General features: G+C 52.8%; 1 protein-coding gene and 1 pseudogene across 2 annotated transcripts in view; one reads left to right on the top strand and one right to left on the bottom strand.

Annotated features, from left to right (window-relative positions):
- Positions 1-18,044, bottom strand: part of GCN1 (GCN1, eIF2 alpha kinase activator homolog) — a 55,073-nt gene that overhangs the window by 26,061 nt on the left and 10,968 nt on the right. For both annotated transcript variants that reach the window (XR_003515193.1, XM_027566590.1), the window contains exons 6-26: positions 16,799-16,897; positions 16,573-16,707; positions 15,724-15,792; positions 15,487-15,595; positions 14,816-14,890; positions 14,447-14,575; positions 13,482-13,532; positions 13,114-13,212; positions 12,721-12,894; positions 11,177-11,329; positions 9,583-9,675; positions 7,935-8,010; positions 7,626-7,785; positions 6,629-6,818; positions 6,415-6,539; positions 5,485-5,663; positions 5,159-5,252; positions 3,904-4,017; positions 3,620-3,818; positions 2,346-2,501; positions 1,697-1,878 (exon numbers count right to left, since the gene is read on the bottom strand). Coding sequence is in view for 1 of the 2 variants with exons in the window: in XM_027566590.1 (XP_027422391.1) it covers positions 1,697-1,878; positions 2,346-2,501; positions 3,620-3,818; positions 3,904-4,017; positions 5,159-5,252; positions 5,485-5,663; positions 6,415-6,539; positions 6,629-6,818; positions 7,626-7,785; positions 7,935-8,010; positions 9,583-9,675; positions 11,177-11,329; positions 12,721-12,894; positions 13,114-13,212; positions 13,482-13,532; positions 14,447-14,575; positions 14,816-14,890; positions 15,487-15,595; positions 15,724-15,792; positions 16,573-16,707; positions 16,799-16,897 (2,661 nt within the window). In the remaining variant the exon portion in view is untranslated. The remainder of the gene's footprint in view (positions 1-1,696; positions 1,879-2,345; positions 2,502-3,619; positions 3,819-3,903; positions 4,018-5,158; positions 5,253-5,484; positions 5,664-6,414; positions 6,540-6,628; positions 6,819-7,625; positions 7,786-7,934; positions 8,011-9,582; positions 9,676-11,176; positions 11,330-12,720; positions 12,895-13,113; positions 13,213-13,481; positions 13,533-14,446; positions 14,576-14,815; positions 14,891-15,486; positions 15,596-15,723; positions 15,793-16,572; positions 16,708-16,798; positions 16,898-18,044) is intronic.
- Positions 12,004-12,135, top strand: LOC113875183 (annotated as a pseudogene).

Below are 18,044 nucleotides of genomic sequence, written 5' to 3'. Positions count from 1 at the left end.
TAACCAAGCCCAGAGGCACGTGAGTCCCTCTCACCCACAGGGGAACATTCTGGGTCTTCCTGCTGACCACACTGGAGGGACCCTGTCAAGTCTACAACTCAATCCACAGGAGCCAACCCCAGTCAGCCGTGATCTCCAGGGACTAAAAATAACTATTCCTAACCTTGGCTGAAATTCACAGACTTTTGAAATACAGGTGGCTCATGAATACACAAAGAGACACTGAACTTTACAAATAAGTAAAGAAATGCAAAATAAAACAAGATACCATTCTTCCACCTGTCATTGACAAGCTAAACACTACATGAGGTTGTATGAGGTTTGGAGAAAAGGAAACGCTTAGCAAGGGTATAGTTCAGAACATGTCACATGACCTAACAATTCCACGCCCAAGAATCTGTCCTATGAGAATGTTCACGTGGTGTGCAAGGCATGTAAATGAACAGGGGACACCCCACAGCTGCATTCAAAACATGGAAACGTTTGCGGCCTTAAAATGTCAATCAGCAAGTAAAAAGCTGACTAAAACATTGTGCGCCCACAGAACACAGCCTGTAATATGAGATCCACATGATGTGGACCACACAGGTCCTGACACTGGAGGAGGCCCAGAGAAGACAGTCCCGTGGAAGGAGCGGTGCAATCCATTTTTTGCATTACTGCATTTGTGGGTATGAGCTTTATACGTGCTTAAATAAAAAAGTCCGCGAGGGTATAGACCAAACTGTTATTAATAGCTACCTCTGAGGAGGGGCATTTCTCTTTTTGCTTCTGTACTGTTGGAATTTTTTTAAAGTACGTAAGCACTACTTTCAAATTTTTAGAACATAATCTACTAAAACTGGGCTTCCTCGGTAGCTCAGCTGGTAAAGAATCTGCCTGCAATGTAGGAGACCCTGTTTCAACTCCTGGTTGGGAAGTTCCCCTGGAGAAGGGATAAGCTACCCCCTCCAGTACTCTTCCCTGGTGCTTCAGCTGGTAAAGGATCCACCTGCAATGTGCGAGACCTGGGTTCAATCTCTGGGTTGGGAAGATCCCCTAGAGAATGAAACAGCCACCCACTCCAGTTTTCTGGCCTGAAGAATTCCATGGACTTTATAGTCCATGGGGTCAAAACGAGTCGGACATGACTGAGAGACTTTCACTTTCAATCTATTAAAAAAGAAAATTCCTTGGGACTTCCCTGGTGGTCCAGTGGTTAGGACTTCAGGTTCCAATGAAAGGTGTGGGGATTCTAACCCTGGTCAGGGAGCTAAGATACCACATGCCTTATGGCCAAAACCCCAAAACATAAAACAGAAGCAATATTGTAACAAATTCAATAAAGACTTTATAGATGGTCCACACCCAAAAAGTCTTTAAAAAAAAAAAAAGAACCCAAAAATCCTGACTGAATGAGCTCGTCTCAAAAGCAAGTGAAAAGGATAGTAACCAGCACTGTCTTCTTAAGAACAACATACAATAAGTTAGAGTCCTTCAACTCCTTTGGCTCAGAAACTATCAGATGCAGGAGACCCATAGCTTCTGTAAGGCCTTGGAGGCTCTCTCAATAGAACATTTAGGGTCTCCCCACCAATGGCCGCTGCTGTAGGACCCCCTCCCCAGAACTGTTCATGGGTCAGGAAGTGTCAGAAGCCCCTGCCCTACCCCCCGCAACCCCACTCAAGCCAAGGGGGAGCTGAGCTCCCCAGCCTACCTCGTCCACACGCCCAGGTGGGTTGCTTGGGGAGGCCCGCAGCTGGGCGTGGACTGTGAGGATCTGAAGAATCTGGGCCATTCTTTCCTCCTCCTCCTCACTGTGGTGGGGCATCTCAGTCAGCACCATCTTCAGAAACGGGAAAACCAAGGAGAAGGCTGGCGCGGACAGGGGCGCAGCGTCTGTGAGAGCAAGAAGTAGACCGACTCTGCAGGCGGGCCGGGCCCCGAGTTTGGCCGCCACAGCGTCCATCCTCAGGGCAAGCGGGCAGGGAGACGGCTGGAGGCCCTTTCTGATACCCTGAAGCCAGAGGCATGACAAGAGGGACAAGAGACGGCAGTCCAGTTCTAAAGCCAATGCCGCTCCTACCCCAGACAGCGCCTGGTTCCACAATGTGAGCATTAAAACAGACAAGTAGATTCCAACAGCAAGAACTAAACCCTCAAGGGGGGCGGGGGTGGGGTGGGGGGTCACAGTGACTGGACTCAAAAATCATCCATCTGGTTCAAGGGGTGAGGTGAGGAAATCAACACCAGCAAGGGGAGAGACCAGCGGAAGCTGCGGCCTCGGGAAGCCCGGAGGATGGAAGTCAAGCCCCCGCACGGTTCACCCGCCTTGCGCCCTCTGTCCACCCTATCCGGTCCCTCACCTGGCTCGCCCTTGCCTGCCCTGCTGGTGATGGTGTGACTGTGCAGCAGGGTCACTGCTCTCTTCACGGCCACCGACAGCTCTTCCTGGCACCATGACTCGTCCAGGGCACATTCCGGCTTCAGCAGGCGCAGAGTCACATGGCTCACCAAAGTGCCTGTGTCCAAGAGAAGGGACCCACAGGGATGACCCACGCAAAGACACACAATCTGGCTCGGGTGTGAACCAGGGACCCACATCCCCCTGAGTTAACACTAATCAAGCTCTGCTCTGCCCTGCCCATCTCCTCAACCTAGTTTCTCGTTTCATCTCCGTGACACTCCAAAAGCATGGACAAGCTGGCAAGGGGCTATCCTCCTGACAGTAAGGAATCGGAAGTATGCAGCAAGGAGGCATGAGCCACACAAGGTTACTCAGCTGGGAGTGAAGCTCTAGCCACAGGGTGCTCCCACCTTCCATGCAGCAGCCCAGCCGGCTGGGTAACACTTCCGATAGGTTCTGTGTGCACAGCCTGACTCCAGCCTCACCCATGGGAACGTATCCTTAAGGCTCAAAGGTGTCATACAATCCACAGAGCGAGGTTACCACAATTCCCAGCTACCTCACAAGGTTCTTTGTGGCTAAAGAGAAAGCTTCTCAAGGCCACAGAGCCCTCTGGTCACCCACACCTGGCTGCTCAGGAGCTCTGGGCTCCATGGATAGGCCACGTGGCACCAACTATCCCACTGCCACTGAATTTAAAGCTGCTACCGAAAGATCAAGGGCTTCCCATGTGGCCCAGTGGTAAAGAACCTGCCTGCCAATGCAAGAGACATGAGAGATGAGGGTTCAATTCCTGGGTCAGGAAGATCCGCTGAAGTAGGAAATGGCAACCCACTCCAGTATTCTTTCCTGGGACACCCCATGGACAGAGGAGCCTGGAAGGCTACAGTCCATGGGGTAGCAAAGAACTGGATATGACTGAGCGACTCAGCACATACACATACACATACACACATACACACACACACACACACACACACACACACACACACAATCACTGACTAGCATCTAAAACTTGGTCCTCAGAGTGAAGCCACAGTAGACATAAAAAAGGAGAGGAGATGGCATCACGTGCTCCCCGGGATGTGTAGCTTGGGCCGCCTGAGGCTGCACCCATGGGAACACAGGTCAGTAGCTGAGATCACTGCATGCCTCCCCCAAGCACTCAGGGCACGCCTGTCCGCCCCCCTCCTGACCCGGGGTCATGCCCACAGCCAGCCAATGAGAACTAACCCAAAGCCTTGAGCCTCGGGGGCATGACACAGGCAGCCAAGGACAGGAAAGGGGTCTTGATCCTGGGAGCAGCCAGGGGAGACTTCAGCAAGGGCAGGAAAGAGTCGACCAGGACCGGGATGTACTGGGTCAGGCCGGACGGGTTCTTGGCCAGGATGGTGTCCAGCAGCCCCAGAGCCGCCTCCAGCTCACTGTCCAGCTGTAAGCAGAGTCAGCCCAGAGGGCTGGTCAGCAGGGCCTGCCCTAACAGCAAGTGAGGCGGGGTCGCTGGGGCAGCCGCTCACCTCCTGCAGCCGCCTCCGGATCTGCGCCTCCTTGTCCAGCTGGGCCTGCAGCATCTCCTTCTGTTTGCTGGTCAGCTGCACCTCCTCTTTTATGCCTTTCTTTTTCTTTATCTCCTGAAGGAACAAGCACAGCAATTCCGTCTCCAGGGCCCAGACCTGCCTCCCTCCCACCACCAGGCAAGGTGAGCTTGGCGCCACCGTCGGTCCCAGGCCAGCTCTGAGTCTGTGATCTGGGCCCCAAACCTGCCGACTGGCCTGCCCCACTCCCACAAGCCCAAGGCCGCCTGGTTTCTACAGAACAGAGAGCAGTAGAGCGGCCATTTCTTGCCAGATTCTCTATAAGGAAAACACAAAAAGAGTCTTTACATGTTAAGAGAAATGGAAAGTTCCTCCAAGTGTTGAAGAGGGTATTCTGGGAGCCACATAGCTTCAGAATTCTAGCCTAAGGCTCTCCTACCTCTGACCAGCCTGCCCTACACTCTCCTCTAGTGTAAGCTAAAGCCTGGCAGAGGCTGAGAGCATTCATTCATCTGATATTCACTGAGCACCTAGGAGGTGCCAGATGCTGGGGAGACTGTGGGAACAAGACCAAGTCTCTGCCCTTACAGAGCTCACCATCTTAGTGGGGGTGGCTATACAACGAACAGGGAACAGATACATAAGCAAGGTGGCTTCAGATCATGACAGGTGTCATGAAAGGAATAAATATGCGTAACAAATGAGAAGGGGCGGCTCGGCTCTGGGTAGGGTGGGCAGAGGGGTCACCTCTCTGCAGAAGGGACATGTGGGCAGAGATATAGAAGACAAGAAGAACTCAGCCTATAAAGATTGAAGAAGAAAATAAAAAAGACTGAGAGAGGTGCACAGGCTGAGACAAGAGAAAGAGCCCTGTGTGCTGTGCTTCCGCCAGAACCAGCCCCATCACCACTGAACACAGCCATGAACCCCGATGCCCCAGAGGCCACACTGTGCCAGGGCCCGCGCCCAGTCAGGAGGACAGACGGGTCCCGGCCATCCAGGAGCAGGGCGTGGGGACGGGCATAGAGTCAAGCTACACCATTTAGCACAGGAAATACATGAACTACTGACAGCAGGAAGAAAAATCTCTTTTCCTGGAGTTGCGGGTGGAGAAAGCTACTGAGAGACAGCAGATCAAGAAGGTGACAGGAGGAGCCGGGCAGAGCAGGGAGGTCAGAGGAGCATGCCACGGGTCAGGGTGACCCAATGGACCGGCCTGAGGCCTCCGCACACCCACCTCCTTCAGCTCCAACTCGATGATCTGCTCCTTGAAGGAGTAAGCTTTGTTCTCTCGCTTCATGTTGGCCTTTTTTATGCTGTCCTGCTGGGCACTGAAACACCAGAGTGGGTGATCAGCCAGGTTCCATCCAGCCACGAGGCCCTTTAGCCTCCCACCAGCCACGAGATCCCTGCTACCTCTTAAGTCATGGGCACCAGGCAAGTGCTGGGTCCTCCACACGCTCTCGTATCCGGGACCGAAGACTGTGTGTGGACCACAGCCAGCACTCCCCCAACGAACAGACAGACTGTATCACTTACTGAGCCCTCAAGCAGGCGGCTCACCTCTGAATGATGGACTTGTCGTACAACTCCCCTGCAGGGGTCTGCATGATAGCAAACTCCTCCCGCGTCACCTGGCACAGTGCTGGGTTCTGCACGGAGGTGGTGATGGTGCTGATGAGCTGCGGGAGGACCCGGTCTGGGGACAGGATCGAGAGGGAGCCCATGGCGTTCATGGAAGACTGCCAGACAAACACAGACACGGTCAGTGCCTGCCGCGGCTGGCACAGGAGAGAGGGCCTGCCATGTCTCACGCCCCGGGCGGCAGGCTCCCCTTCTTGCCGCTGCCTGTTCTTTCTGAGCCCTGCTGCTGGAGTGGACGGCTACAGGGTGTGCCTGCCTTCTCGGCATGCTGCACCCCGACATGGGGGACATTTCTCTCCCACTCTTGATCTCTGTGGTTCAGGCAGAGCTTCCCCCACCCTCGCTAGAGATGGACACGTGACCCAGACTGGAAGGATGGGCCCTGGGATGAGCATAAGACCTGAGTCAGGTCAACCCAGGCGGTAAGGCCCTCTGCCAGCTGGAATGGTTGGAAAACGCCAGCTTTTCCCACTGGAGCTAACAGGGGATGAGACATAAGCCTCGAACAACTATCCTGCTACCAAAAAGCAGAGACTGGTAACAGAGCCCATGCTGCAGAAAGCAGCAGTGAGGCACAGACAGAGGAGGAAGGGAGACGGACAGAGAGCAAGAAACATACCACTTACGAGGTCTTGAGGACATCTCAGTCCCTGTCCCGTCACATCCAGGGGCTTACCAGTTAGACGTGGCAACCAGCAAGCTCCCTGCTAAGCTCAAACTAGTCTGCGCTTTCTGTCACTTGCAACCCAACAGTCCAACCCACTTCTCATCACCCCGTCTTCTGTTTCTCTGAATCTTCCTGGTCTGCCTGCTGACCTGATGCCAGAGCCAGCTCACAGGCCCAACTACCTGGTTCAAGGGGTTCTGGGTGGTGATCCTGGGGATGATCTGGTCCAAGTGCCTACTAATGAAGGCTTCCGGATCGATCTTCATCCTGGCGAGAAGTGCTGGCCAGAGGCCAGACTGCACAGCCACTGAAGGGAAGGGGAGCTCTTTGAGGCCTACTGCCCGCCTGCTCTTCCGACAAGAGTCCCTGCCCTACCCGCCCACCCAGGCCACAGACCTAAGGATGGGTGGTGAGAGATGATCAGCATCTCCTGTGCCAGCTGTTCCATGCCGGTGATGCCACCCTCCAGCCCTGGCACCCCGGAGATGACACAGAGAGCCTCCTGCAGGACCCGCGGGGGCACGTAGGCCTTGCCCGCCTCAGTCACCTCCCCAGTGTCGGTCACCAGAGCCTCGAAGGGCAGCACCTGTGGGGAGACAACGAATGAGCCCCAATGATCAGAGTCCCGTGCCGGCCTAGCCCTCGGGAGATGAAGACGCCAGGAACGTAGCTGTCTGTCATTCAGTAGATTCTCTGGGCCCCCTGCTGGCGTGGAGACCAAGGCCCGGAGCCCTGCGCTGGGATCCACAGGCTGTGAGATAGGCCTGGAAGGAAACACCTAGGGTCCTGAGCCTCAAAGAGCCCAGAGTGGGTAAAAAGGCAACAGAATCCGATCCAGGGGGAATGAACCTGAGACTGCAAGTCTGTCACCAGCCCACATCCCTTAAGCCGGCTCAGGGAGGGAGGGAAGCAGTGAACGGGACACAGAGAGCACTGAAATCAGGAGCCAGGTCCCCGTCCTGCCGCCACCCGCTGAAGGGAGACGCTGAGCAAGTCATGTCAGCTGCCAGAACCATGAACAACTCCCATAAAACAAGCATAGTAAGCCTGTCAGCCTTTTAAAGGCATTATGAAAAACGGACAGAGAGAAGGGTAGAAAAATGTTTTAAAAATTATAAAGTGCTTTAAAAATGAAGTGTTTTTCCATTACTCAGGAATAAAAAGGTTGACTTATGTGTCATAAGACACGGGAAGAAAGAAAGGCATCTGCAAAGGAATGGTGTGAAACAAGGTGGTCCCTGAGCTGTGGGGCAGGGCAGGAGACCTTGGCATCACACGGAGCCCACGTGAGTGAGGACAGCCAGGGAGCACCCCAGGTGAGATCCCACAGCGCAGGCAGGGGCAGCTCGGGGGTCTGTGAGCCCCAGTTCTGGGGCCCGGAAGAGGCCCTGACCTTGTGAGAACTGAGGACGGTCTTCAGCTCCTCCAGCAGTCCGTAAGCCAGCTTGAAGCCCCCGAGAGAGGACAGCAGCTTCCGGGCCGTCTGCTGGGCCTGCCTGCGCACGTGCCAGGGGCGGCTCAGGAGCACGGCCGCCAGGGCCCGGTGGTACTGCCTGCAGCAGAGGGACAGGGCGCGCTGGGGATGGCCGGGCGCGGCTCTCTGCAGCCAGCCTCCCGCCCCTCACACACAGCTGAGGCTCGGGCTCCTGCCAGGGAACGGGGTCATCTGGCCCGAGGGGGAGGGTGAACGAGCCCCACGTACTGAACTTTGTTGCCTGTGAGTCGGTGCGGATGGTCAAGAAACAGTCTCTCTGTCAGGTGCAGCACGGTACACAGGGCTGGCGAGGGGAGAGAAACAGTGCAAGTGTTTTTAAAATAGAGAATACATCTGCGGCTGAACTGCCCTGAACGGGCCCGATCTCGTCTACAACAGAGGAAACGGGGACTTCCCTGGTGGTCCAGAGGCTGAGACTCCGCGTTCCCAATACAGGGGGCCCAGGTTCCATCCCTGGTCAGGGAACTAGATCCCACATGCCGCAACTAAGGCCCAGAGCAGCCAAATACACAAAGAAATTAATAGAGAAAATATCCAGAAAGAACTGGAAAAGTTGGAAATCAAAATGTAAGCGTAAAATCACAGTTTCACTTGAATTTTCTTTTTTTTAAATTTTTTACTTTATATTGAAGTATAGTTGATTAACAATGCTGTGTTAATTTCAGATGTACAGCCAAGTGACTCAGTTATACGTATATGTGTTATCTACTGAATTTGCTTTTCTGCTAAAAGCAAGTTATGCTTTTAGCATATACACACGTGTATCTTGGAACAAGCAAAAGTATACACTTTCTTTTAATTAAAACAGTGAGATCCTATGGTATAGCACACGGAACTATATTCAATACCCTGTGATAAACTATAGTGGAAAAGACTATGAAAAGGAACGTGTATATATATATATAGCTGAATCATTCTGCTGTACAGTAAAAATTAACACACGAGTGTATTAATTCACTGTAAGTATATTCAACTATACTCCCATAATTTAATTTGTATGCAGTTCTAAAGAATAAGAGCACTTACTGATGTGAAATGATTTCCAAATCTAGAGAGCACAATGCATATAGCATGCATATTACCTTTTATATAAAAAGGAAGAGAACTAACACATAAGGATATTTATTGGTATAAAAATAAAATATCAACAATACACAGCAAGGGGATAAAACTGGCTCTCCATGGCTAGGGATACTGGGCAGATATCAAAGCAAAAGTGTAACTTTCAGTGTAGCCCCTCTTGGGGCTTTTATTTTTGTATTATGTGAATACATTTCCTGTTCAAAGACTAGCTAAATGTGTTTTAAACATCAGAAAGTGACTAACAGTTGTAGCTCATGAACAGAATGTTGTGATGTGCGAGTCAAAAGACTTTTCAAGTCACCAATTAGCCACAGATACTTCTAAGGCAACCTAGAATTTTAAACATACACTTAAAGATCCACAGTTCCTTTTCTGCCAAGATAGAAACCAGTAGTTTTTCTATCTCCCAGTGGGGGAGTCGAGCCAGCCACACTTCACTAGAGCTTCTCAGCTGTCTCTGAACATACGAAAACCTCTGAGACAGCACCAATTACCCAATCAGCTGTAATTATACCTAATATCACAGCTCTACAGCTATTAGTGCTCTGTCTCCACAAATCTCCCACTTCACTCCCACCTCCCCAGCCTTCCAGGCCCCACAGGAATAAATTCATTCTCAGGAAAGCTGAGCTGTTAGTCAGATCGCTCTGCTCCAGGTCTTTGCCGAGCTGACTGGTCAAAACAACAGGCAGTCCGGGAAGGGTCCTCTGTGAAGACCCACCAGAGAGACTCGGCCCTAAGTTCAACTTCGAGTAGGCAGGTAGTGACTCACCATCCTCTGAAGCCATGAGGAGGAATTTCTCGGAAGTGAAAACCTGCTTCTTCTCATCCAAAATGAGCTGCCAGAAACCACTCAGTTTGGCCTCTGCAAGAGACAAAAGGTCACTCCACCACACAGCCCACCGCCTCCCCCAGGGCTAGCCCCGCCACGCTGCAGCTGCCAGGGCTGGGTCCTCTGGAAGACCCGCCTCAGTGCAGCAGGCCAGGGTCCTCGCTCGGCAGGAAGGGGTCACTCCCAGGCTCACCGTCCTCCCACGCCAAGAACTAACTAGTTCTTCTGGTAGCATCACCCCTTATGGAAACCTCTGGTGCTTCTCCACTTCCTGCAGCAGCCCAGACGACTTGCCTCCCCCCTCGGATTCCCACCTGCTCCAGGTGCCAGGCTGAGCTCCTTAAAGTCCTCACATGGCACCTTCCCTTGTCCTTCCCTGGTCTGAACTCACACTGGGCCGTTCCCTTCCAGTCAGTGAAACTTCTTCTAGTCCTCAGGGCACTAGTTCAAACGCTCCATCCTTCAGGAAGCCTTTCCTGGCCCCCAACCCCAAAACTAAAAGCAACCCATCCTTCAAACCTGCTCTTATGCTATGTTTTGCCTTTAACAGCCGATAATGTTTGCATATCCCTTCTCCCATTACAGTAAAGGCAGCTTAAAATTTGCTGAAGCAGGGTCATGTTCATTTCTGCCTCCCCCCACGGAGAAGTAGCTGAGTGCCTTGGCATATACTCAGGTGTCAAGCAATAACATGTGAAGAGCTGAATCTTGTTTCTAACCACAGGAGTACGTCCAGCTACGTCCGCACAGAGCAGGAGTTAGACTAAACAAGCATGGAATACCCTGTAGCCCCAAAAACAGGAACGCTCTTTTTGTTGCACTGATATGGAACCTTTTCCCAGATGTGTTCAGTATATAAAATGCCACACTGTTGTTGTTTAGTTGATAAGTCGTGTCCAACTCTTTTGCAACTCCAGGGACTGTATCCTACCAGGCTCCTCTGCCCATGGGATTTCCCAGGCAGGAATACTGGAGTGGGTTGCCATTTCCTACCCTGGAGGATCTTCCCAACCCAGAGATCAAACCCGAGGTTCCTGCATTGGCAGGCGGACTCTTTACCACTGAGCCACCAGTGAAGCCCGTGTATAGTACGTTACCCAGCGTGTTTGGGCAATTTCACATTAGCCATCTCTGGACACGAAACTGGTACTGTCCTCCAAGGACAGAAACTGAGTGGCTGGAAGGCAGGCTGGCTAAACTCAGGGGACACTGTTCATGTTACACCTTAAAACTGTATAACCAATCAAAAACAAAGTCCCACTGAGCACCTGCAGGGATGAGCCTCAGGGTCGCACTGAGCAGTGGGAGGGCAGCAGGGGGCGCTGTCACCGTCCTCCTCTGCTCTGTCGCCCCAGTGCTCAGGGACGGGAGCTTGCAGATAAAATCCATCCCGGCAGGTGCCAAGTGGCCCCGTGGCTGCCCAGGGGGTAAGTGGCCAAGCTGATGCAGCCAAATCCTGAACATTTGGCCCTCCTCCCAGGGACTCTGGAAGAGGCCCTTGTCTGCAGCCTCCTGGACACCGCTGGACTCTTACCAGCCTGCGAGTCGGCCATTGAGAGCTTCGTGAGCAGCAAGGCAGCGGCGACCCCTTCGGTGACAACGGGAACCTGAGTGCCTTGGGAGGCCGCCTTCTCCACTGTCTGGATGAGCAAGGGCAGCAAGTCCAGGGCCTGCAGCAGTGTGTCGCCTGTGGAGACAGGACCGGCGCCTGTCCATCACTCGGGGGCAGGGGCGGGGTGGGGTGGGGAGCGGCAAGATTACCCGGGAAAGGACATTCACCCCTGTCTGAACCGGCTAATGATTACCTTTCAAATACCTCGAAGGAGTGGAATAGAATCTAGGGCTTAAATCAAACTCTACAACCTTACAGATAGAGCTAGAAGGGTCCTTACTAACCCAAGAGTCTGGCTATTCATTTGATGAATAAAGAAACAGAGGGGTGAAGTGAGTTGCCCATGGCCACACAGCTGGTTGGGCGAAGAGAACCAGGGCAAAACCTCAGGTCCACCAATTTCTTTCTGGGGCACTTCCCCCATACCAGACAACCTCCAGACCCAAACCCCCCAACCAGAACCAATCTCCTGACCTATGAACTAAAGTCTGTTTTTTCAAAAAAAGGTAAAAACCTACTAAAACCTGTAACTAAACTCATAAATTACCAAAGTGGTATATCAGAATATTTCACACAAAGAAAGCATTTCATTTGGACAATGCCATGCTTTTGAATCCAAGAAATGTATATTTTAAAGGTTTATTTTATGTTTGCTTTTAAAGTCTGGAGCAGAACTAGAACTAGCTCCAGCTAGAGATGAGGTTAAACCAAGACTTGGCTACTTAGAACTCAATCTAAAGTCAACTTTGAGCTTTGCACAGTGGCAGTATCGTAGCCAACGAGGTTTATCCAAGGCGCGATTATTGCTAATTGAAAAAATAAATAAATAAAGTCAACTTTGATCAGTGCAGCAAAACTGCAAAGTGATACAGACTTTGTCTGCAAAGCTCGGACACAGAACAGAAGGGGGTCACCTTTTTAGAGGGCACTTTGGAATCTCCCAGACATTTCTTTAGACAAAATCGTCATCCATTTAAACCATGAGTGAAACACAAGCCCATCTGAGAGGTGGAAATCAGCGCTGGAGATTTTCTCCTTGGGGATCAAGCTCCTACCCAGGTTTGCTGTGTCCCCTCACTGCACGTGGAAAGGAGGCAAGTGCCCAGATGACACGCTTGTCAGCCCTGGCGCAACGGCAGGGCTAGTTTCTCACAGGTCCAGGGTGCACATTATACATTTACACCTCATACATCAGTCTATCAGAATCATATCTTCATGATTTCAGAAAACAGAGTGACAGGTTCTAGCTATGGGTCCTCTCTGAATAAACTTTGTACTCTGAAGGTCTGATAAGGGGGAGAAGTCAAAATCAAACGGGGCTCTGATTCTAGGCTTTGTGGATGACTAAGCTGGATGCTCCCATGGACTCAGGAGGAAACAATATAAAAAAGGCTGGACCGAGAGGGCAGGCCCAGAGCCATGTCGACGCCCTGAAGACTGTGTCTCCTCTGCGGGGAACCTCTCACCTCGAAAGCAGACCAACATGCACTGCAGGTAGGCGTGCCTCACGGCAGAGGTGGAGGTTTTAAGGCTGAAGGCTTTCTTGAACCATTCGGTGAGCTTCTTGGGTACTTCCGTGGTGAAGCGGTGACACCAGAGAGCCAAGACAGAGACAGCGTGCACCAAGGTGCCTTCATGAACTAGGGGGAGAAGTTGGAGCCGGTCAGCCAGACATCTTACACCCACGTCACATCACCGCGAGCCACATGCAAAAGCAAGCCAGGTAAAGGGAGAGGAAGCAGTGAGGCTTCGGGGAGGGGAAGCAGGGCCTTCAGAAGGGGTCACCACAGGCTCCAACCGCGAAAACCGGGCTCAAACACGGCGCCCAGCTGCAGCCTCACCGTGCTGCCCAGAATTACCTTCTTGCTGGAGGAACGGGATGAAGAGCTCAGCCACGGTCCCGCTCAGGACTTGACTAGAAGGCCCCGACACCACGTGATGACTGACACTCCCGATCCCTGGAAGACGGGGGTTCCCTGCTCAGCCCCTGGTCAGCACAGAATTGCCAACGCACCATCTTCCTGTTGCTGCCCCCTCCCGAGCGGCCACGCCTCTCCTCTGGCCATCACTGACCCTCCCTCAATCTCCCATCAGACGTCCTGCCTTTTACAGAAGCCAGGCTGGGACGTCCAAGACTGTCAGGATCCAACAGATTCGCCACACCTGATGGTCGGGGTGACCCTCATCTACAACCACACTTCCTGACACCCGAAGAGAAATTCTATACCTGAGAGAACGCTCATCTTCTGGGCTACAATAGTTAGCTTCCCCTCCGAGCCTAAGAGGAGAGAGAGCAAAGATTCAGAATTCCCATCTGCCACCTTTCCCAAGGGGGTGAACAAAGTAGTCATGTGTGTGACATCAAGACACACTGGGGGACTTCACTGGTGGTCCAGTGGTTAAGACGCCATGCTCCCAGTGCCGAGGGCCTGACTTCCATCCCTGGGTGGGGAACTAGATCCCACAGGCCAAGTGGTGCAGCCAAAAAAGGAAAAAAGAGAGAAAGAAAGATAGTTTCTGATTCTAAAAGTAGAGCCTCTTTATCATGAAGTTGGGTTTAAAACCACACTAATTGGGTTTTTCTTTTTTCTGACTAAAGAAGTAAATGGAGAAGGCAATGGCAACCCACTCTAGTACTCTTGCCTAGAAAATCCCATGGACAGAGGAGCCTGGTAGGCTGCGGTCCATGGGGTCACTAAGAGTCGGGCAAGAATGAGCGACTTCACTTTCACTTTTCACTTTCATGCATTGGAGAAGGAAATGGCAACCCACTTCAGTGTTCTTGCCTGGAGAATCCCAGGGACGGGGAAGCCTGGTGGGCTGCTGTCTATTGGGTCGCACAGTTGGACACAACTGAAGCGACTTAGCAGCAGCAGCAGCAGCAAAGAAGTAAATATGTTCTTGCAGAAAATGTGACGAACAGAAAAAATTTTTTTTTAAATCTAAAAACCACCCATCTAAGAATATTACTTATATTTTGGTGTATTTTTCTCTATTTTTTATAACCTATGTGCACAAAAACATCTATACTTAAATCTGAGCTCACCCCCATCCACACCACTCTGCCTGTGCTTCTACTCACATTCCTGACACAAGAAGACTCAGAGCACTGAGCTCCCAGCAGGCCCCAGCGCCCAGGGAGTGCCAGAGCCCACACCTCAGCCATCCCCATGCCCGGAAAGGCGAGCCCACCTCCGAGGATAGCGAACAGGTGCCTGGCCAGGGCTTCCATCGCCGAGGAGTCACTGCACTGGCGGGCCAGGTTCCGCAGCGCCAGCACGGCTTCATCCATCAAGCGAGGGCTGTTGGACTTCAGCTGACCTGGACACAGAGAGCCGCTGCTCAGAGCTGAGTAGCCAGGCTCTCGTCTGTCTTCCTGGCTCCCAACTCATCCATCCTGGCTCTGCGTTCTCATGATCAAGGATCTCAGAAAAGAAACTCCGCGCCTGTAGTTTATTTCTAAACGGGGCTGTCTCGTGCCCCTTCTTCTACAACTGGGACAAATGCAACCAAAAACCCAAGGTGTCATTCTAGGGGTGGGAGAGGGGTCGGGACACTCACCAGCCAGTCCTTTCCCAATGTCCAGGGCATACTGGCTGAGATCCAGAGTCACGGATGCCAGCAGACTGGAGATAGCTGAGGGGGACAGAAAGCACACACCATGCTGACCTCGGAGGGAAGTTGCCCGTTTCTGCCAGGCTCCCCAGCCAATGCTCAGGCCCGCTATCTAGCCACATGGAACACGACCACTTTTTACCTCTGTATGGTCACACCTTTATCCCTCTGCTCTGCTGTAAAGCTGTACACTGCCCCATCCCTACAGCAAAATCTGTGCCCCCAACACTCCACCTATACCTCTTACCAAGATAAAAAGGGACAGAGACTCAACTCTCACATCCTAGGGTTTCAAATACCACCGGCACCAAGGTCAACCTGTCTAGAGCAGAGGTTCTTAACCTGGTTTCCAGAAGGTTCTCAGACCTCTAAAAATGTATGTATGCAGCATTTTCAACGGATACACTTTGCACACTCTTTCAACAAGAGGGCCCATTACTTTCAACATACTCTCGAAAGGGTCCCTAAGTCTCCCTCTCGAGGGGCCCAACGAGGTACACAGTGAATACAGCCTCCCCCCACACCCCCCATAAACACTGCCTGTTGCCAAGCAGCTGCGATCTGGCTCACTGGGTGATGTCATCTCCCTCCCACTGTCCTGGCTGGCAGCAACCTACTTTCAATGACATTCTCTGGACTCCTCAGTAAGGACTTCTGTATGGTGGGCAGGACCAGATCCTTAAACTCCGAGTGGGACACGTACCGGAGCAAAGGGGCACAGTTATCCTGCCAAGAGAAAGGGGTCAGGCACCCTGCCCTTGTGGGAACAGACTAAGAATAAAGCATGGCTCCGAATCACAGAATTTAAAAGGGCATTCAGCTGGACGGACGAGGAAGGGCCACCGCTCACTCACCAACAGATACTTCTGAGGCTTCACTTTGCTCATCAGGATGTTCTTCACGTAAAAGTCCAGCAGGGCACTCTGGGGAAGAGAGACCTGTCGGACCCTGGTGCTCTGAGGTCCCTCTTGTGCGAGCACTTGTGAACAGTACCAATCAGGGCCCCAAATGACATGGAGTCAAGCATGGAAATGCCAGTGTCCATGCCACTGCCCAATGAAAAGCCCTCCACAGCTTTCCATGGCTCCTGGGATCAAGTCCAGGCCCCTGGCGTGGCTCACAGGCCTGCCGGCTCCTCTCTCACCCGGGCAGCCACGTACCGCCCACGTCCCAGCCCACACACTGCTCTCTCTGCCCCAGATGCCCTTCCTTGCCTCTTGGCCTTGTTAACATCTCTTCACCCTTTAAGTTCCTTCCTTAGAGATGTGTTGCCTGACCCACAGCCTGAGACAGGTCCCTGCCACAGAGTATCACAGCCTCTCGTGTGGTCCCTTTTGTAGCGTGTTTCACAGAGATGACAAGATGCCGCTCTGCCTAACAGTGGGCTCCTCAGACTCAGCCCCGCCCGGGCAGGGATCACGGCTCCCTCGCTCACTGCTGCACCCCCAACACCTGGCACAGAGGTTGGCATAAGGCAGCTGCTCAGGGGTGAGTGACTCAGTGACAGCAAGAACAGGCAAATCAGCATCCCAGTAACTGCGGCAGGGCCCACCCCCAGTGAGAACCAGAGAGGAAACGTTCCCGCTCCTCACACATCACTGCGAAAGGCCGGGGTCTCGGGAGAGAAAACCAGCCAACTTCAGATGGGGCCAGTGGCTGGGGCCACTGGGGGAAAACGCACTCCCCGCCCAGCGCCCGCTTGCCTTGTGCTGGTTGGCCACGTCCATCTCCTTGTGGCTCGTGCAGAACTGCACCAGCAGCCCCAGCATGCCCGCGTAGCTCTGGTTGGGCTCCAGGCTGAGAATGGCTGACAAGTACTGCTCCACCAGCCCGGGGTTCTGAGGAGGAACGGGGAGGGCAGGGGTATCAGATGGCAGGGGGAGTGTGTGGAGGAAGCAGTGCCTGCCGCCCACCGCAGCCTCCGGTCACCTCTCTCCACAGCTTGGTGAGCTTCTTCACGGCACTGTCCACGGCGTGCTTGTGGGAGCCACCCAGCACCTCCAGCAGGAGCAGGCACTGCACCTCCACCTGCGGGGACAGGGTGCTCGGGTCCGGACGGAAACGGGAGCAGGGGACCCGTGGCCCTCACGGCCTGCCCAAGGCCTCCGCCAGGCCCGCCAGCCGGAACCTGAGGCCATCTCTGCCAGGCCTCTCCCACCCGACTCCAGCCAGCCCCTCTTCCCTCCACCCCCCAGACCCCCAACTCAGCCCCTGTCCCAGAATTACATCTGTTCACTCAAGCACTTCTTAAGTATCTGCTGAACACCAACTATGAGTCAGACAATGAAAACACCAGGAGAATAAGACAGATATGGTCCTTGCTTTCATGTACCTCACACTCCAGAGGGAGAAAGAGATACTAAACAAATAAACACACAAATGAATACATAATTACAGCAAGGGAAGCGCCATGTGGAAAAAGGGTAAGCATTCTGTTGCAGGTACTTCTTCATCTGCCTTGACTATTTCCCCATTAATTCCCAGGCAGTGAGCGCTGATGAAACGGCAGGCATTAGGCTAGGCACTGTGGCTCGAGAAGTCAAGACCAACAGGCTGATCCTGCCTGCGGGAGCTCACTGTCCAATCCAGAGTGGAGCACAAACAGGTGCTCGGTTAACAAGCCTCACAGAGACCGTACGGGCCACAAGCACCTGAGGTCACTGGTGTGGACTGCCACCCTGAGAACGAGGGCAAGCGTAAGTCAGCCGAGTCCCATCTGCATGTGTACAAGGTGGGAGATGCCCAAGGTTACTCACGGCAACGCTTTTATCATGAGAGGCTATAAACACTGTACACGGCCATCAACAGGGGACTGGTTACATACTGTGGTACATCCACTCAAAGGATTAGTAACAAGCGTAGAGAATGAGAAGCTCTTTATACAATACTCCAGAACAAATTCTACATCCGGTTAAAGAAAAAAACACAAGATGAGACAAAAAGTTTATATCTATGCCATGGACAGAGGAGCCTGGCAGGCTGCAGTCCATGGGGTTGCTAAGAGTCGGGCACAACTGAGCGACTTCACTTTCACTTTTCACTTTCATGCACTGGAGAAGGAAATGGCAACCCACGCCAGTGTTCTTGCCTGGAGAATCCCAGGGACGGGGGAGCCTGGTGGGCTGCCGTCTCTGGGGTCGCACAGAGTCGGACACAACTGAGGCGACTTAGCAGC

Source organism: Bos indicus x Bos taurus, chromosome 17 (assembly GCF_003369695.1).
Source record: "Bos indicus x Bos taurus breed Angus x Brahman F1 hybrid chromosome 17, Bos_hybrid_MaternalHap_v2.0, whole genome shotgun sequence".
NCBI classification, from domain to species: domain Eukaryota; kingdom Metazoa; phylum Chordata; class Mammalia; order Artiodactyla; family Bovidae; genus Bos; species Bos indicus x Bos taurus.
Note: the sequence above shows the minus strand (reverse complement) of the source record. Positions and strands in the feature narration are given on the sequence as shown.